The sequence below is a fragment of the Coccinella septempunctata genome, chromosome 2 (assembly GCF_907165205.1).
Source record: "Coccinella septempunctata chromosome 2, icCocSept1.1, whole genome shotgun sequence".
NCBI classification, from domain to species: Eukaryota; Metazoa; Arthropoda; class Insecta; order Coleoptera; family Coccinellidae; genus Coccinella; species Coccinella septempunctata.
Window position 1 is genome coordinate 39,395,743 of NC_058190.1, and position 15,926 is coordinate 39,411,668.

Genomic DNA, 15,926 nt, shown 5'->3' on the forward strand with positions numbered 1-15,926 from the left:
GCATTTTCCTCTATCTCGTTGGGTTGAAAAAGTTGTAGTTCACGTATCACCAATTTTGCCCACCCTGTACATATATTAAATATTTGGATAAATAACACGGAAAACTGCATTTGTTCACTTAAATTCTGTTTTAACTTCAATATTCACTACTGATGCATACCTAGTTGATTAATTTTGAGTAACACAATTACCTAGAAGGGATGCTTTCCAAGCCCAACTATCACCATTCATTCATTCAAAACTGTCGGAATGAGTTCTACAGCAGATTCTCTATATCATACTGAAAGCTCCATGAAAATCTGACAATTGGTGTTATGTAAGGACAAACGCATCTGATGCCATATTTTTCGGTACCACTATGAATACTATCAACTTTTTTAGTTTGAATATTGAATACGACAACCTATAGAGGGTTAGTCTTTGATTTCCACGGATATTTCGACAGAAGATTCCTGAGGTAAAAAAAAAAACTCTTTCTCCCTTTAACCCTCTACCATTTTTTCCAACTCGGCGGTTGAAAAGATACAGGCTGTTGAAAAATGTAATTTTCATAGTTATGTCCCAGTTGTGGGAAGGTTCATTAAGTAACTAATTTATTTTATTATAAATACTTAGTTTACGAGATGGAATGGAAAATGTGAGTTTGTATTGTGGATTATTTTCAATATTTAAATGGTTGAACAACTGTTCTCCAAGCTTTTCACTCCCATCGACCCATTTTGCTGGTTGAAATCGATACTCCAATGGACGTTTACCGCAAAAATAGATATTAAAATGCAATGTAAATTCAAATCAATCTTTCTTGTAAAAAATTCATTTCGGTCGTACTCTTCTTCCCTATATTCCTTTTGTTTCTAAAACGCTTAAAATGGTCCAGAGTACGCCCAGTCAAGATAAGGAATCTCTTTGATGGATGTGCAAATCGGCTGTCAGATATTCACGGACGCACAAGAGGGAAAGTTCCTTCTGTGAATCAAATCACTGAACAGAAGGAAAATTCGTTCGAAGGAGGGGATATTCCGATTGATATAAAAGTTCATTTGCAAATATCAGTAGCATATTAATCATTAGTATCTAACTCAAACAACAATGTGTTCAGCTAAAGTAAGTTAGTTTATATATGTCCACACTGTAGTTAGACGAAAAATCGCTACAAATATCATTATACTGGCCTCAATAAATTTTGGTTCAGTATTTTTCCAACGGGTCGGCATTATTTACAAATTATATCTTAAATGTTAGTCGTTCAAATCTTCCGCCTTAGCTGGGTGCCAACCCCCTCAAGATTCAAGAATTTCAAAGCATTTTTGACCCTGATAAAAGGTTTTCGTTTTGCTTTCGTTGAAAAAACTCATTGTAAGTGATGTGCATTTAGCGATTGAGTTTCTGGACAAATTTCAATCAAGTAGTAATGTCTTTATTCAACATTTTCCATCGAATTCTATAATATTTCAGTTCTTATTTCATCTGACTAACTCTGGCGAAAATATTTTAGTCGAGTTCATTGTTGATCAAGCACATCAGAGTTTCATTTGTGTAAAAAATGTAATCCGATGACCCAAAACACCGAGATGATTGGTATCTACACATTAACATCAAAATAATTGTGCATCTTCATGTTAAACTTGAAATACCTCTGGAAATAATGATTTTATCGGTATAAAATAGTACAATATTCACGTAGAAAGAAGGGGAGAATCGAAGAATTTTTATAAAAATGCAATTCCGACAGTGGCGTAGAATTTGGGAGGGATTTACTGGTGGTAGCCAGCAACGTGTGTTTGACATCATTTAGTAACGCTTATAGTACCTAAATTCCTGCCAAATATGACAATGAAAGGTCGGACATAAAGTTCTAGGCAAAAATAGTTTAAAAATAAAATACCCTGTTACTCAAAAGGGGGCATTTCATCTAGGAGATTTGGATTGAATATTTATATTTTGATCTCGGGATTCTATAGTTGAACCATTTCCGATAAGTTATGATACACCGTATATTAATTATTTTTTCAGGTGACTCTGCTATTAGCTCTCGCAACTTTAGCGAGTGCAGGCTACCTAGAGCAAGGCCTGGAAAGTGAAGGCGGCATCGAACACTATGGGGGAGTTGAAGAAGCGTATAGCGGAGGACACGATGAAGACGAGCATAAAGATTATTACGTAAGTATGATTATGTTATGATATGTCGAAATTTTCCTATAAATCACTTTCTTAGGCGCAGTAATAAAAAAAATTATTCGTTTCTTTACCATTGCGATTGTACTCACTTCAACAAGCTAATTCGGGACAAAACAAACCCTTGGAAAGAATTTTACATCTTTGTGGAAATAAAATTTTTATTGTACCGAATATCGATACTTTCATCCCAGGATTTCTCCAATTTGAAACATACAATGTTACAGGCACATCCTAAATATCAATACAACTATGCCGTAAACGATTATCATACTGGAGATGTCAAGCAGCAATATGAAGAGCGAGATGGAGACTCGGTGAAAGGATCTTACAGCGTAAAGGAAGCTGACGGTTCCACAAGAATTGTCAATTATAAAGCTGACAAGCACAACGGCTTCCAAGCTACAGTAGCAAGGATCGGTGGTGAAGGCAAGGAAGAATATAACGAATATCCCAAACAACACTAAAATTCCAGACAGACTGCAAATTAGCCAAATAGTGAAATTCGATACAAAAGCTTGGACATATGGTTTTGCACAAAATCGTTCTGGTTCACGCTTATTTTACAATATGGCAGATCAATACAAAGATGGAACTGAGGCTGATCTTTAACATGTAACGTCCTTGTCAAATATTACCCAACGATATAGGAGGCTGCATGATCCAGAAAAATTACATGTGAATGAAGTGTTCAAATATTTTATTTATATGATGTTATAAGAAATGCACACTGTGATTAATCATTATAATTTTGTATCTGAAAACTTCCTAATAAAGCAATGCGATCAAAAGTATTCTTGATTCAATCACAAATAATGCAATTAAACCACTCCATATTCTTTTTCGTGATTATGGAATATATTTACAGATCGAAATATGCAAAAAACTTCATATCAAACGACTCCCCCATCTCATATATTTCTAAAACCTGTATTATTGGTATTTTCTATCGAAATTTAGCATAGAAAAATGGAATTCAGTATGCGAGGGCGCTTGGGGAAAACTATTGTTTTCGAAATGTATATAATATTATGAGTATAGTAAAAATCGTGAAAATTATAAATATAATTGTATCAATAATTTCGAATGCTGATAAATATGGTCTGAATTTGAATAATTCTTCCTTTCAAATACTTTTCTAGCACACAGATTCTAACAATCCGAACATAATTTCAAAAAAATTTTGTTTGCCGGATAAGCAAAAATTTTGTTTTTTCGTATAGTTGATATATCACATATTATGCGACTCACCTCTGTGCCAAAGCAAGCTTCAACCTATCGTTATCATATTTCAGCTGCATATCCGTAAGAGGCTTTTCTTGTATGACTTGATGACTAGGACTATCACTAACTTGCAGCCCAGAGACTGAATGGCTGCGGGGTTGAGGTATTTCATCATCTTTATTTTGGCACTGTTGGAGCTGGGCACTACCTGGAATTGATTGAGAACTAATTGATCAATTGATTTAATATTATTGAATAAAGTCGGGCGATACTTGATGAAAATCTGTATTGATTAACTCAAATGATTCTTACGAAGTATATTTATGCATCACTTCACATGATAAGCATCTTCCTTGAGATGAGGGTAAATTTCTGATATTCTCATAGTAACTGTGAAAGTCTTCTTCAATAAACCGAGTTCCTTATTTCTACTGCTAAGCAATCTACAGTACACATTGTCAATTTTTGCAACATTTTCGATAAGTGGTCTGGGAATATAGGGTTTCTCCATTACCTGCAGTTTACAGCTACTTTTTATTCAATCACTGACAGTATTTACAAACTAGGGATTAAAATAAATCACGAGGTGATTATATACAGTGACCCAACGGAGAACTGTAGACTCTTCGTGAAAAAAGACAAAGAAATGTTCAAGCCTTTTCATTATAGATTTCTCCAATATCCTAGGATTTATTTCTACTACAGGGCTTAGCTTTTGGACACAGATTTCCGCGGTTAATAGAACCTTTTTTGCACCCTATTCGAATTCATTGTATAAGCCAATGGTGGAGATTCCAAGATATAAGGATTTTTCTCCACTGATTTCAACACAACTGTGAAAATTCATATCATGACAGCAAATTCTGAAGAGCTAATGCATTTACACAAAAACATTTCATTTGGTTCATTGCTCAAAAGTGAACCACTTATTTTAATTTTTTCAAGTTGAAATTGATAATTACTACTATCAATTTTTTGAATCAAGAAGATTGTCAAAATGTTTGTTATTGCTCATAAAAAGTATTTTTCTCGAAAAGCTAATTTTTCCCGAAAACGGTTTACTGCCTCTTCCAATGAATTTGAATAGTGTGCAAAAGAGTAGCTCTATTAACAGTAGAAATCTATGTACAGAAGCGCAGTGCTATAGTTCCAACGGTTCCTAGGATATTGGCAAAAAAACTTTCTACGGAATTGTCATGTCCCAGCACCAGTGCGGGAAAAATCACTTTCCGTTACTAACCTTCCTGCACTAGCGCGGGAAAGGAGGTTGAAACGCACAGAAGTAAAAAAGTAGTTATTTTCATAAGAAGGCGGAAAATGATACTTCCCCGCACAAATTGGGAACCTAATTTTTTCTACAACCATTTTCACTTAGTGCGGGAAATTTGGTAGAAAACGCACGGAAGTAGAAAAAATTCAATATGACGTCCAAGAACATAAGTGTCAACGCTCTCCACCGCTGGAGGGATACATGAAAAGTAAAACAACCCATTTTAAATTGGATATTTATTACCAGGTATTCAATTGGGCGTAAGTAATTAATGTGGAAGCCATTTGATGGAGACAGTAAGACCTAGTTCAGATTATTGCTCAGCAGAGGTAAAAAGAAAGAATTTCCTGCAACCTGGGACGTTTTTTTCACAAAAATAGGTGTTGTAATACATGCTAAAACAAGATTCTCGACAGTGACATAGTATTCATTGATTTTCATATATTTTCAACTGAAAAATAGAATCGTTAGAGTCTGTATCTCAACAGAAGCGTAAATAAAACCAAGTGGGTTGATTATATGCATGTTTATATTGAATGTAACTGAAATACAAAAAAAGTTAAAATTAATTAGAGAAAGTAGCACTAGCCATAACCCTTTTGAATATGGGATTTGCTATTTGAGAATAATGCTTCACTGCACTTTTCAAACATCCCAAAAAAGAAACACTATTGTAGTGGTACACACACCTATAACAATTTTCTAAACTGCATAAGAGAACCACCTTCAAATTCGTTCCCAACCTCATACCAGTGTGAATATCACTTGGGACCAAAAATTGGTTTTCTGAAGCATAGAAATGGAATAGAGTATTAGCCTTAGATCAATAAAATGATGGTATTAGCTGAGAATCTTTATAGATAAGCAGACAAAGTGATGAAAAAATTAGGGGAACAAACATATGGTAAACACTCATAGACGAAAAATGAATGTTAATGAGTAAGTAAGCCGTATGATTGAATGGATACACATAAAAATTTGAAACCAGAACTTATTATCCTAAGACGAAACAAGTGCGACAATAATAAAACATCGGATCTTTTTGCCATGGCACTCTGATTGGCAACGCTGTAAGCAACACTTTCGTTGTTTCGTTAAACTTCCATAACTTTTCATTTTATGAATAACTGGTATTTTCCAAGACTTTTACTCTGGCCTGCACTATTTATAGAAATTAACGATGTTGCCAAACTGCTAACAAAAATTTTTCATACCCTGGCGGGAATTGTAAGTTTATGATATCATCCATGAAATAAATGATATATTACTATAGAATTTAGCGTTATATTTACTGTTTTATTCTTATATGGTTATGTGAATTCTTGGAAAACTTCGTCTAAATTATGTATTGTTATCCTGATTTTCCTATATGCCCTATAGGTCCAGGGTGGAACTTCCCAGAAGCTCTTTATTTAGCTTTTCTCCAACTCAAAAAAGTGGAGAAATTCTTTATGGGACCCTTGCATGGACTAAATTCTCCAATTTAGAGAGTACCAATTAGACTGCATGAACATGAATGAAGCAGCATAGTTTTGTACATTTTGCTTCTGTACACAATGGACAAGTAATTAAGGAATAGTTAGGGCTGGTTTGCAACAAAAGCTGACTTTAATTTGGCCTTGATCGCAAACATCTGTAATGACTCATGCTATTACCTGGAGGTTCCAATAAGTTGTCAGGAGATTCTGTGGCAGTTGTTCTGGTTGTTATTGGGCTAGCGTTGGCACTTGAAACAGGAGTAACAACATTGGCACCATTCAGTGTAACTTTACTTATTGCATTTCTAGTTGCCTCTTTCACTTCATTAAACTTATCAATAAACTGAAAAACAACCATAGAAAATGTTTTTGTATTACCCACCAATCAGAGGAGGTGGAAGAAGCACATATTACTGTTTTCCCGTGTGATCTAAGTAGGCTCATTCTGATTGAACAGGTTAGTTTTGGTTATGTTGGGACTGTTAGGTTAGGTCAGAAAAACAACCATAGAAAATGGTTTTTAAATTAGCCAACAATCAGAGATGTAAGAACCACATATTTCTGTATTGTTGTAGGTTTCAGTCAACTTATTCTAATCAAACAGGTTGGCCCAGATTATGTTTGGGCCTTAAGGTTAGATCATATTACTTAAACCAGAGGTTCCCAGTGTGTGTGCCTCAGCGATAATAAAAAACGAACAATTCAAATCGCGAGATAAATATTCTTAGCATGGTATCATTGTACCCTATTTCAATAACCTAGGGCGCCAATATAAAACAAAAATCTCCAAGTGTGTGGTAATCTTGAGAAGTTTGGGAACCCCTGACTTAAACTATGCTTAAGTAGGACTAGACTGGATTTACTCAACATTTCTTTCTCAATGCCACTTTCATCAGTGAAAAATGTGAAGAATCAAAAATGAAAATGTAAGAAAATGTTTTCAACAAGTCAGTGTTATTATTCTTCAGACCGATCAGATCCAGGCACTATGGCCCATTCTCCCGCAGTACAGGGATGCTGAAATTTTGGACTGATTACTAGTACCTTGGAAATACACAAGATGTTGGGGACATTGAGTCATAGCAGTTGTACAATGGAATGTGGAAGAAATCTGTTTTGGAAATATTTAAAAATACTAAAACTACGAGAAGTCCCCCACAAAGACTATTCAATATTGTTGCCTATAATCATGGAGAATTTTTATTGGCAATAATAAGTACCTTCTGCAGTTCAATCTCAGAAGAAAATCCCAGACCATATACTGTATTCGCTCTGATGTCTGACCATTGGCCAAACTTTTGTGATGTTTTTGTAAAAGTCATATTTGGAGTAACTGTGCTATTTATCACTGCTTTTTGGCCTTCTACACTTATTATCCTATACAAGCTTCTGGAATTATCATAAAAAAAGGATACACTAACTGCTGTACTAGACGCTGGCATCCATGAGCGCTTTGTTTTAGGATCTATGTGGAATACGTGTGCTTTACAGGAAAAAATAGGTTGTTCACTGAAAAAAAATTGTTATATGAAGAGAGAAATTCAAAAATATCAATCAAAGAGAATAAATAATTATATAAGCCTGCATCTTACAATTTTTGCTCGAAATAATAGAAATAAAATAGGTTTTTTTCAAAACTCCAACTTTGACGAATATTTTGATTTGTAAATGTTCCAATTCTTTTGAAAAGCTTTTCAATAAAAAAAAGGATTATGTCCCTATGGAAAGTTAGGATCAGATGTATTCATAATTAAGCTTCATATTTTTTGTATGGGACATCAGAGTTAATATATTTTTAATTGATAACTTCAGCCAGGGAAAAAAAAGTGTTGAATTAAAAGGGTGGTTTACTTCTGTTCATTTCAGTTCATTCATAACGAGTATTAACCGGCTCAGTAATTCTAAACATAACAATGAGAAATATGTAAGTTGCTTATACATACCCCATGGTATCTTTGCCGGAAGTCATTTAAAAAATCATTTATTTTCGATGAGACAAATAATATAATTGTAAGTTAAATTATATAGCACACAACTGTCATATATGACGTTTGTGATGTTTCTTCCGTTTTGACATTGACATGTACGTCATGTCACAGCCCGCACCCGTGAACCACTGAACATGAACTAAAGAATCTCGTTTCACACCATCATCAAATCTGGCCCTTGAATAGATAAAATTGAATTAAAAAATCCTGCCAATTTCAATGCGGTAAAGATCACATTTCCACTAAAGACCTCTATCCTGATCACACATTTTTACTATTCTGAGGGAAATATGCTTGATTTAAGAATTTTGATATTCTCAAAGAAACGAAATCGATTATTATATAAAAATCGTTATTCAACGATTCCTTCGAATTCCATTTTCTGAAATTTATAAAAATGTAAGGTGTGGGATTTCTTCTATTTCATAAACAATAAAACATTAATATGTACTTTCAACTTTCAAGACCTTTGCCATTTCTTCATTTTGAAAAGGTTACCACCCCAATTAAGGGGATTGCACCCTTCACCCAAGAATTAACGATCAAAAAATGTCCCCCTCAAAATAAAATCCACCTGTACCTACTGTCTCGGCGTTCTGATAAAACTTCTTTCAAATAGAAATAGACACTATAGGTGTTACGTATGCATACCACCCTATATATTTTTTTCACAAAATCGGTTTATTTAATTGAAAACTATACTGAACTTTTTCATAACTCTGCATGCAAATATCGAATATATAGAACCACCCTATATATTTTTTTTCACAAAATCGGTTTATTTAATTGAAAACTATACTGAACTTTTTTATTACTCTGCGTGCAAATATCGAATATATGGAATAATGGGAATTAATTAAATGATTAGAATAGTTAATCGACATTTTCTAAATAATAAATTTTTTTATGGATCATTTGCTATACTTAATTGAACAGTTAAAAGTTAATTACAATAAGATTAGAGCTTTTTCCCTAATATAAGTGAGAAAATCTTCGACAAACTACAATTTCGATCAGTGTCACCGAAATCATCAAAATGGTCCAAGTTTCAACTGTAAGTGAACATTTCATATGACCTATCCATAATTTTTCTTTTAACTTTTACTCAAAATCTCTGAAATTATATATTTTTGAATAAACACCAAGTGCTCAAGAGAAATCAGAAAACAAATCAAAACGAAATTTACATACGAGAGCATCGACACTTCCAAAATACAACGTCCTAAAATACTTTTTTTTCAGAAATTGGTTGTACTCTGTTTGACCGCTAGTCTAGCATACGCAAGTAAGTATTGAATTTATTTTTTTTTTTAATTACATTTTTTATTCGTACAATTTCTGGGGGAAAATTTAAAAGCACTTATTTCTTCAAAAATTAGAACTCTCAAATAGATTATTAATTTGTACTTTGTACCACATCATTGTTAAAATTAATAATAGAATATAATCGGTTTAACCAGATTAAAACCACCCAACTATACAATTTGTCCGAAATAGTGGTCAAAGTCAAAGAGGCACACAGATAAATTTGTCGAAATCAAAATTTAATGCAGGTTTGGAATATTAAAAATTGAGTCTTCTCATTTGGAAGGACAGGGTGGTGTGGTATCGTGGTATGGTGTTTCACCAGCATAGACTTATTAATATGTCTATGTTCACCAATTTCGGGCCACCAAGAATGTCAAAAATAATTTTCAGCGTTAAGTACAGTGTGTACCAAATTCGGTTTCCAGTGGGGGAATCTCGGAAACTAGAAGAGCTAGAGCAAAACCGATGACTCGTTTCCGATCTCTCCTTCAGAGAAACAAAGAATGGTGAAAACCACAGCCTTCTACGATCGTTCGTTTTTGAGTAATTAGCAAAAATTGAAATTTTGACGATTTCGTAAACCTCTCATAACTTTTTTGTCTTTGAAGTTACAGATCTGAATCTTAAACCTTCTCAGGCACTTTTATAAGTTGAATCTACTGAAGAATGATTTTTTTCGAATTCAAAGATGACAGATTCAATAAAAGTTAACGTTTTGAAAAAATTAAAGTTCGCCTAATGAAATAAAAAATTTGTTGAGCTCGTTAGTAGATTCCACGTATAGAAGTGCCTTTTAGATATAATACATAGATATAATTTTCTCTAATTTAAATTGGGTTGTTTTATATTATTTTCTTTTTGTACCAGATCACGATATGGAAGAACTAGGCTTTGGAAGATATGGTGGTTTGTATAAAAATCTTATAATTTCGGTTTTGATTGCATACATAATTATTTTATCGAAAGAGGGGTCTACACCGTTTTAGTGGTCAGTTCAAAAAGAGAAAATGAATATCTAACGCTTACGTCAGAAACCACTAATTTGTATGGGGTTTTCATCATAATTCAATGGACGAGTTAAGAAAAGTTTGCCAACCTTGTAAATAATGGAAAAAGCTCTTTCAATGGAAACGTATTTTTTTAAATTTTATTTGTGCCTTTCGGTTGCTTTAATCATTTGACAATCCTTGAAATGTCCCCGGATCTCAAATCCAAGTGATATAAAAAAAAATTATATTGAATTTTCAAGGTGAGTGTTGACATCATTCAGGATTTTTTTTTGTGTTTCTTGCATTATATTTATGCTTTAATCCATAGTGTAATAAATTATATTAGTCTGATAAATTATATAGTCTGAATTATATTAGTCTATGGATGAAACCATAAATATAATGCTCGAAACACGAAAAAAAAATCCTGAATATGTCAAAACTCACTTTGATAATTCAATATAAATTAATTAAATTATATCACTCGGATTTGAGAACCAAGGAAGAAGGGGCATTGCAAGGATTGTAAAATGATGAAAGCAACCGAAAAGCACAAACTTAATTAAAAAAAAATACATTTCCATTGAAAAAGTTTTTTCTATTATTTACAAGGTTGGCAAACGTTCCTGAACTCGTCCATTCAATCAGTTCGCCAGCTCGGAAAGTCAGAAATTTTTTTATTCGTCAAACGGAAAAAAATAAGGAAAATTTTTCCTTGAAGAACAAAGATTCATTCATATTGAGAACTTTCCGAGGTGAAATTATCTCTTCTATAAATTTCCACATGAAAAAATTCTAGAAAAGTCTGGCTATTGGCTACAATTCGTATCCTGGCGAAATTGAAAAAAGACGTTCGTTTGAGTGCTGCCATCTTATATATTTTTTACTCTAATTTAAATTGGGTTGTTTTATATTATTTTTTGTTTGTTTCAGCTCTGCCATCTACTTACGGTTCACAACTAGGGATTGCGAAATATGGTGGTTCGTATAAAAATCTAATAATTTCCGTTTTGATTCCATACATAATTATTTTATCGGTATACTAAAATTTCTTAAGCACCGATTGGCATAGGTATAAAATAGAGACGAATAACCGGAACCTGCCCAGAGCATATAATATATTCTCGACCCGTAGTCAGATCGAAAATAAGGAAAAAAGAGATTCATAAAATTTAGATTTTTGACGTTTATCAGTCACTTCAGTTTGACAAAAGTCAAGTTAGAGAAAATGAATATCGAACGCTCACGTCAGAAACCACTAATTTGTATGGGATTTCCATCATAATTCAATGGACGAGTAAAGAAAAGTTTGCCAACCTTGCAAATAATGGAAAAAGCTCTTTCAATGGAAACGTATTTTTTTTAATTTTATTTGTGCTATTCGGTTGCTTTAATCATTTGACAATCCTTGAAATGTCCCCGGCTCTCAAATCCAAGTGATATAAAAAAAAATTATATTGAAGTGAGTTTTGACATCATTCAGGATGTTTTTTCGTGTTTTTTGCATTATATTTATGGTTTCATCCATATAACTTCATTATTAGACTATGGTTTCATCACAGAACACATTAATAGTTGAGGCGTTCTGTGATAAAACCATAGTCTAATAAATTATATTAGTCTAATTAGTCTAATGAATTATTTAGTCTAAATTATATTAGTCTATGGATGAAACCATAAATATAATGCTCGAAACACGAGAAAAAATCCTGAATATGTCTAAAACTCACCTTGAAAATTCAATATAAATTAATTGAATTATATCACTCGGATTTGAGAACCAAGGAAGAAGGGGCATTCCAAGGATTGTAAAATGATGAAAGCAACCGAAAGACACAAACTTAATTAAAAAAAAAATACGTTTCCATTGAAAGAGTTTTTTCTATTATTTACAAGGTTGGAAAACGTTCCTGAACTCGTAAATTCAATCAGTTCGCCAGCTCGGAAAGTCAGAAAAATTTTTATTCGTCAAACGGAAAAAAATAAAGAAATTTTTTCCTTGAAGAACAAAGATTCATTCATATTATTAACTTTCCGAGGTGAAATTATCTCTTCTATAAATTTCCACATGAAAAAATTCTAGAAAAGTCTGGCTATTGGCTACAATTCGTATCCTGGCGAAATTGAAAAAAAGACGTTCGTTTGAGTGCTGCCATCTTATGTATTTTTTACTCTAATTTAAATTGGGTTGTTTTATATTATTTTTTTTTTGTTTCAGCTCTGCCATCTACTTACGGTTCACAACTAGGGATTGCGAAATATGGTGGTTCGTATAAAAATCTAATAATTTCCGTTTTGATTCCATTCATAATTATTTTATCGGTATACTAAAATTTCTTAAGCACCGATTGGCATAGGTATAAAATAGAGACGAATAACCGGAACCTGCCCAGAGCATATAATATATTCTCGACCCGTAGTCAGATCGAAAATAAGGAAAAAAGAGATTCAGAAAATTAAGATTTTTGACCTTTATCAGTCACTTCAGTTTGACAAAAGTCAAGTTAGCACCGATCACTAACAGGGGTGCGTATAGTATAGAACCGATTCAACTCGGTATTTGTAAAATTCATTTCATTATGTTGTTAGGGTATTCATTCTGATGATATTTTTTAATCTAATTTAAATAGGGTTCTTTTTTATAATTATTATTTTCTTTTTTTTCCAGCATTTGATGGGGCATCTCCTTATGGGCTTGCGAAATATGGTGGTTCGTAGAAAACTCAAATAATTTAGGTTTTGATTCTATCTACGCATCAACGCATCTAATATACAAAACTATAGGGTCATAAAGACTGCCAATATGTTTGAAATTTTTTATAAAATTACAATTTCGCCAGTGGCGTAGAATTTAAGGGGATCAGCCAGTACATTCTGGTAGTAACCAGAAACGTTTAATTATTATAATTTGTTGGTGTGTACAGGGTGGGCAAAATTGGTGATTCCTGAACAAAAACTTTTTATATCCAACGAGAGATAGAGGAAAATGCATGGCACATTACGGTCGTCGTTTTTCGAGAAACTTATAATGCCATCAACTGCATCACTCTATCTTCTTTTGTTGTCGAGTTATAGGTCAAAATTCAAATTTCAACTTTGGTCATTATCTCCGTTTCTGTTTGAGCTAGGATATTGAAATGAAAACTTCATACACACACTTTTTTGGTACTATGATTTTTCCAACAGCGTATATTTGCTGAGCTAAAACATAAAGATGCGTTTTTTCTTATGAAAACAGTAGTTCAAAATGACTTAGAAAGACTGGGGGGGTGATGTATCATATATTTCTGAAACGGTAAAAAAATTGCGATTATTTCAAGGTAATTTCAAACTACTGTTTTTCATAAGAAAAAACACAACTGTATGTTAGTTATAGCTCAGCAAATAAACCTGTTGGATAAAAATCATAGTTCGCCACTGGATTGCTTTCAAAAAAGTGTCTTTATAATATTTTCATTTCAACATCCTAGCACAAACAGAAACGGAGATAATGACCAAAGTTGAAATCGCCAAAATTTAAATTCTGACCTATAACTCAAAAACAAAAGAAGATAGAGGAGTGCAGTTGTTGACATTATTGGTTTCTCGAAAAAAGACGACATGGCATATTCATTTTCCTCTATCTTGTTGGGTTAAAAAGTTGTAGTTCAGGTATCACCAATTTTGCCCACCCTGTACAGTAACTACACTTCCAAGTGGGATAATAATTCGTCAAATAGTTTTATCTAGTACTGGGCACAAAGATCATTTTTAAATGAAACTCAGACGGTAGACGTATTTCATTTAGGTAAAGAGTATCTAGGTGATTTTGGGTTTAAAATTATTAACACCCTGTATATCTCCACCCTCAATTAAATTAATTGTTCTCTCATTTAATATTACTTTTCAGTTCCCTATGGTCCTGGTCAAGGACTAGGATTAAGTCCTGGGGGCTCCGGCTATGGATTAGGCGTAGCTAGACAACCAGGTGAGTTTTTACACAATACTTACAGAAAAAAGAACTGGCTTTGTGACGAGGACGATTTTGCCAAAAAAATCTCTCGAAATTTGTATATATGATGAAAATCATTCCAAATTAGGAGAGATGGCACGTGATCGTAGGTTTCTGGTAAAGTAGTTCATTCAATTGTTTCAACACGTAACTACTTACTATTCGACTTATTTGAATTTGTATTCCTTAATTGAGTTTTTTTTTCATTTACAGTTTCCTCCATATTGCGTGCTGGAATGAGGGGTTTAGGAGGTAAATAAAAACAAACTAATATTACATATTAGTTCCGTAATGAGATTTTTTGAATATCTCGATAATTATCCGTTTTACATATTTGGTTGATACGATATTATTCATTGGTTTCCGTGAACAGAATCAAAATTAAATTTAAAAATAAGGGTTTCCATGTGATAAAGGTATGGAAGTTTTGATGAAAACTCAGATATTTTATTGGTTACCCTGTAGGGTTTTTTCGGCAAAATTAGAGTGAAAAACTTAGAACATAGCTTCGATAACATTTCCTGAAAATGTTATTCTTCCAAGGCTAAAAGATAAATTGCTATGACCAAAATAGGAGCAAAAATATCGGTTATAGTATCCCAAAAAGCGTAGGTTAGTGTCTCTAGATTGATATGAAGATTTTCCCATATTTCGTACTGAAATATATGCACTTTCTATACCTATATCAGAATGAATCAAAACAAATATAATCATTTTTTATTTCATGAATAGCTGGTGGTGGTGCTGCCGGTGCCGGTGCCGCTATTTTATAGAATTTCAGCTGAATAGGTAAGAACCATAAATCGGACAAAGTAGGTAGTAGGTAATTTTCTTCTCGTGTTGAGTTTCAACCATCATTAAAGTCCACCTTGAAACTGTAACATTATTTGATTGTTTTTCAATTGTATCGATGACTGATGGTCTCATCAGTATGGACAGTATCCATAATTTTTACTTCTTATATACTTTCACTTGAAATTTTCCTTTTTTTTCTTTCTACTTCAAATTTCCATTCCTCACTCGAGAATTTGTGAAAATTATGTTATTAATCGTTAGGTGTAACGATTTGATTTTTGTGACGAATTATAGGTTTGTTCGTAGAGTGGTTCACAACGGTTGTGAACTGTACAGAGCAAGCGCAATTCCATTTTGGGGGACGAAAATCCATTTGCGCTTGCTCTGTACAGTTCACAACCGTTTTGAACCACTCTACGAACAAGCCTTATATATTTTATTTAGTTTTAGTTTGGAAAAAATAGACTTCTAGGTTGAGAAATCACATTTATATTCTTTCAGATAAACGTACTGGACCATGCCTCTAGGAATAGAAGAAAACCCAATTAGTTGAAATTATGCAGAATGAATTCTTGAATAAACATCATCCATGATCCATTTTTGTGTTATTCTCCATTTTCCCCAAACAGATACTAACTTTACTTCGAGTTTATTGTGAATACTTTGTACATTAAACACGATGAAGACCTTAACTTACTTATTTCACAT

The 15,926-nt window shown here is 33.1% G+C and overlaps 3 protein-coding genes across 8 annotated transcripts in view; 2 read left to right on the top strand and 1 right to left on the bottom strand.

The window, feature by feature from the left end:
- The window catches only part of LOC123306330 (homer protein homolog 2), a 28,891-nt gene that overhangs the window by 3,676 nt on the left and 9,289 nt on the right, over positions 1-15,926 (bottom strand). The window contains exons 1-4 of one of the 2 annotated variants that reach the window (XM_044888293.1): positions 8,091-8,248; positions 7,368-7,656; positions 6,325-6,490; positions 3,427-3,607 (exon numbers count right to left, since the gene is read on the bottom strand). In XM_044888293.1, coding sequence (XP_044744228.1) covers positions 3,427-3,607; positions 6,325-6,490; positions 7,368-7,656; positions 8,091-8,116 — 662 coding nt within the window. In that variant the 5' untranslated portion in view covers positions 8,117-8,248. Of the gene's footprint in view, positions 1-3,426; positions 3,608-6,324; positions 6,491-7,367; positions 7,657-8,090; positions 8,249-15,926 lie in introns of those variants that run through there. The other variant, XM_044888294.1, reaches the window with a different exon arrangement.
- Positions 736-3,197, top strand: LOC123306334 (cuticle protein 19-like). Its single transcript, XM_044888298.1, has 3 exons — positions 736-1,104; positions 2,014-2,160; positions 2,403-3,197. The coding sequence occupies exons 1-3, from the start codon at positions 1,090-1,092 to the stop codon at positions 2,640-2,642; spliced, it is 402 nt and encodes a 133-aa protein (XP_044744233.1). The 5' UTR covers positions 736-1,089; the 3' UTR covers positions 2,643-3,197.
- On the top strand, positions 9,090-15,813 carry LOC123306335 (keratin-associated protein 19-2-like). 5 transcript variants are annotated; one of them, XM_044888299.1, is made up of 10 exons: positions 9,099-9,189; positions 9,378-9,420; positions 10,311-10,349; positions 11,366-11,413; positions 12,651-12,698; positions 13,101-13,142; positions 14,322-14,399; positions 14,637-14,675; positions 15,156-15,212; positions 15,720-15,813. In XM_044888299.1, exons 1-9 carry the CDS (start codon positions 9,172-9,174, stop codon positions 15,194-15,196), a joined length of 396 nt encoding a protein of 131 aa, XP_044744234.1. In that variant the 5' UTR covers positions 9,099-9,171; the 3' UTR covers positions 15,197-15,212; positions 15,720-15,813. The 5 variants fall into 5 exon arrangements, with proteins under 5 accessions (XP_044744236.1, XP_044744237.1, XP_044744238.1 ...); XM_044888301.1 differs by lacking the exon at positions 13,101-13,142 and having other exon boundaries at positions 9,090-9,189; XM_044888302.1 differs by lacking the exon at positions 12,651-12,698 and having other exon boundaries at positions 9,092-9,189.

Bases quoted from the DNA above. Each gene is read 5' to 3' on its own strand.
- LOC123306335 (XM_044888299.1), top strand. The intron at 12,699-13,100 runs GTTCGTATAAAA...TTTTTTTTCCAG, and splicing joins AGGGATTGCGAAATATGGTG to CATTTGATGGGGCATCTCCT. The intron at 14,676-15,155 runs GTAAATAAAAAC...TTTCATGAATAG, and splicing joins TGGAATGAGGGGTTTAGGAG to CTGGTGGTGGTGCTGCCGGT.
- LOC123306334 (XM_044888298.1), top strand. The intron at 2,161-2,402 runs GTAAGTATGATT...ACAATGTTACAG, and splicing joins ACGAGCATAAAGATTATTAC to GCACATCCTAAATATCAATA.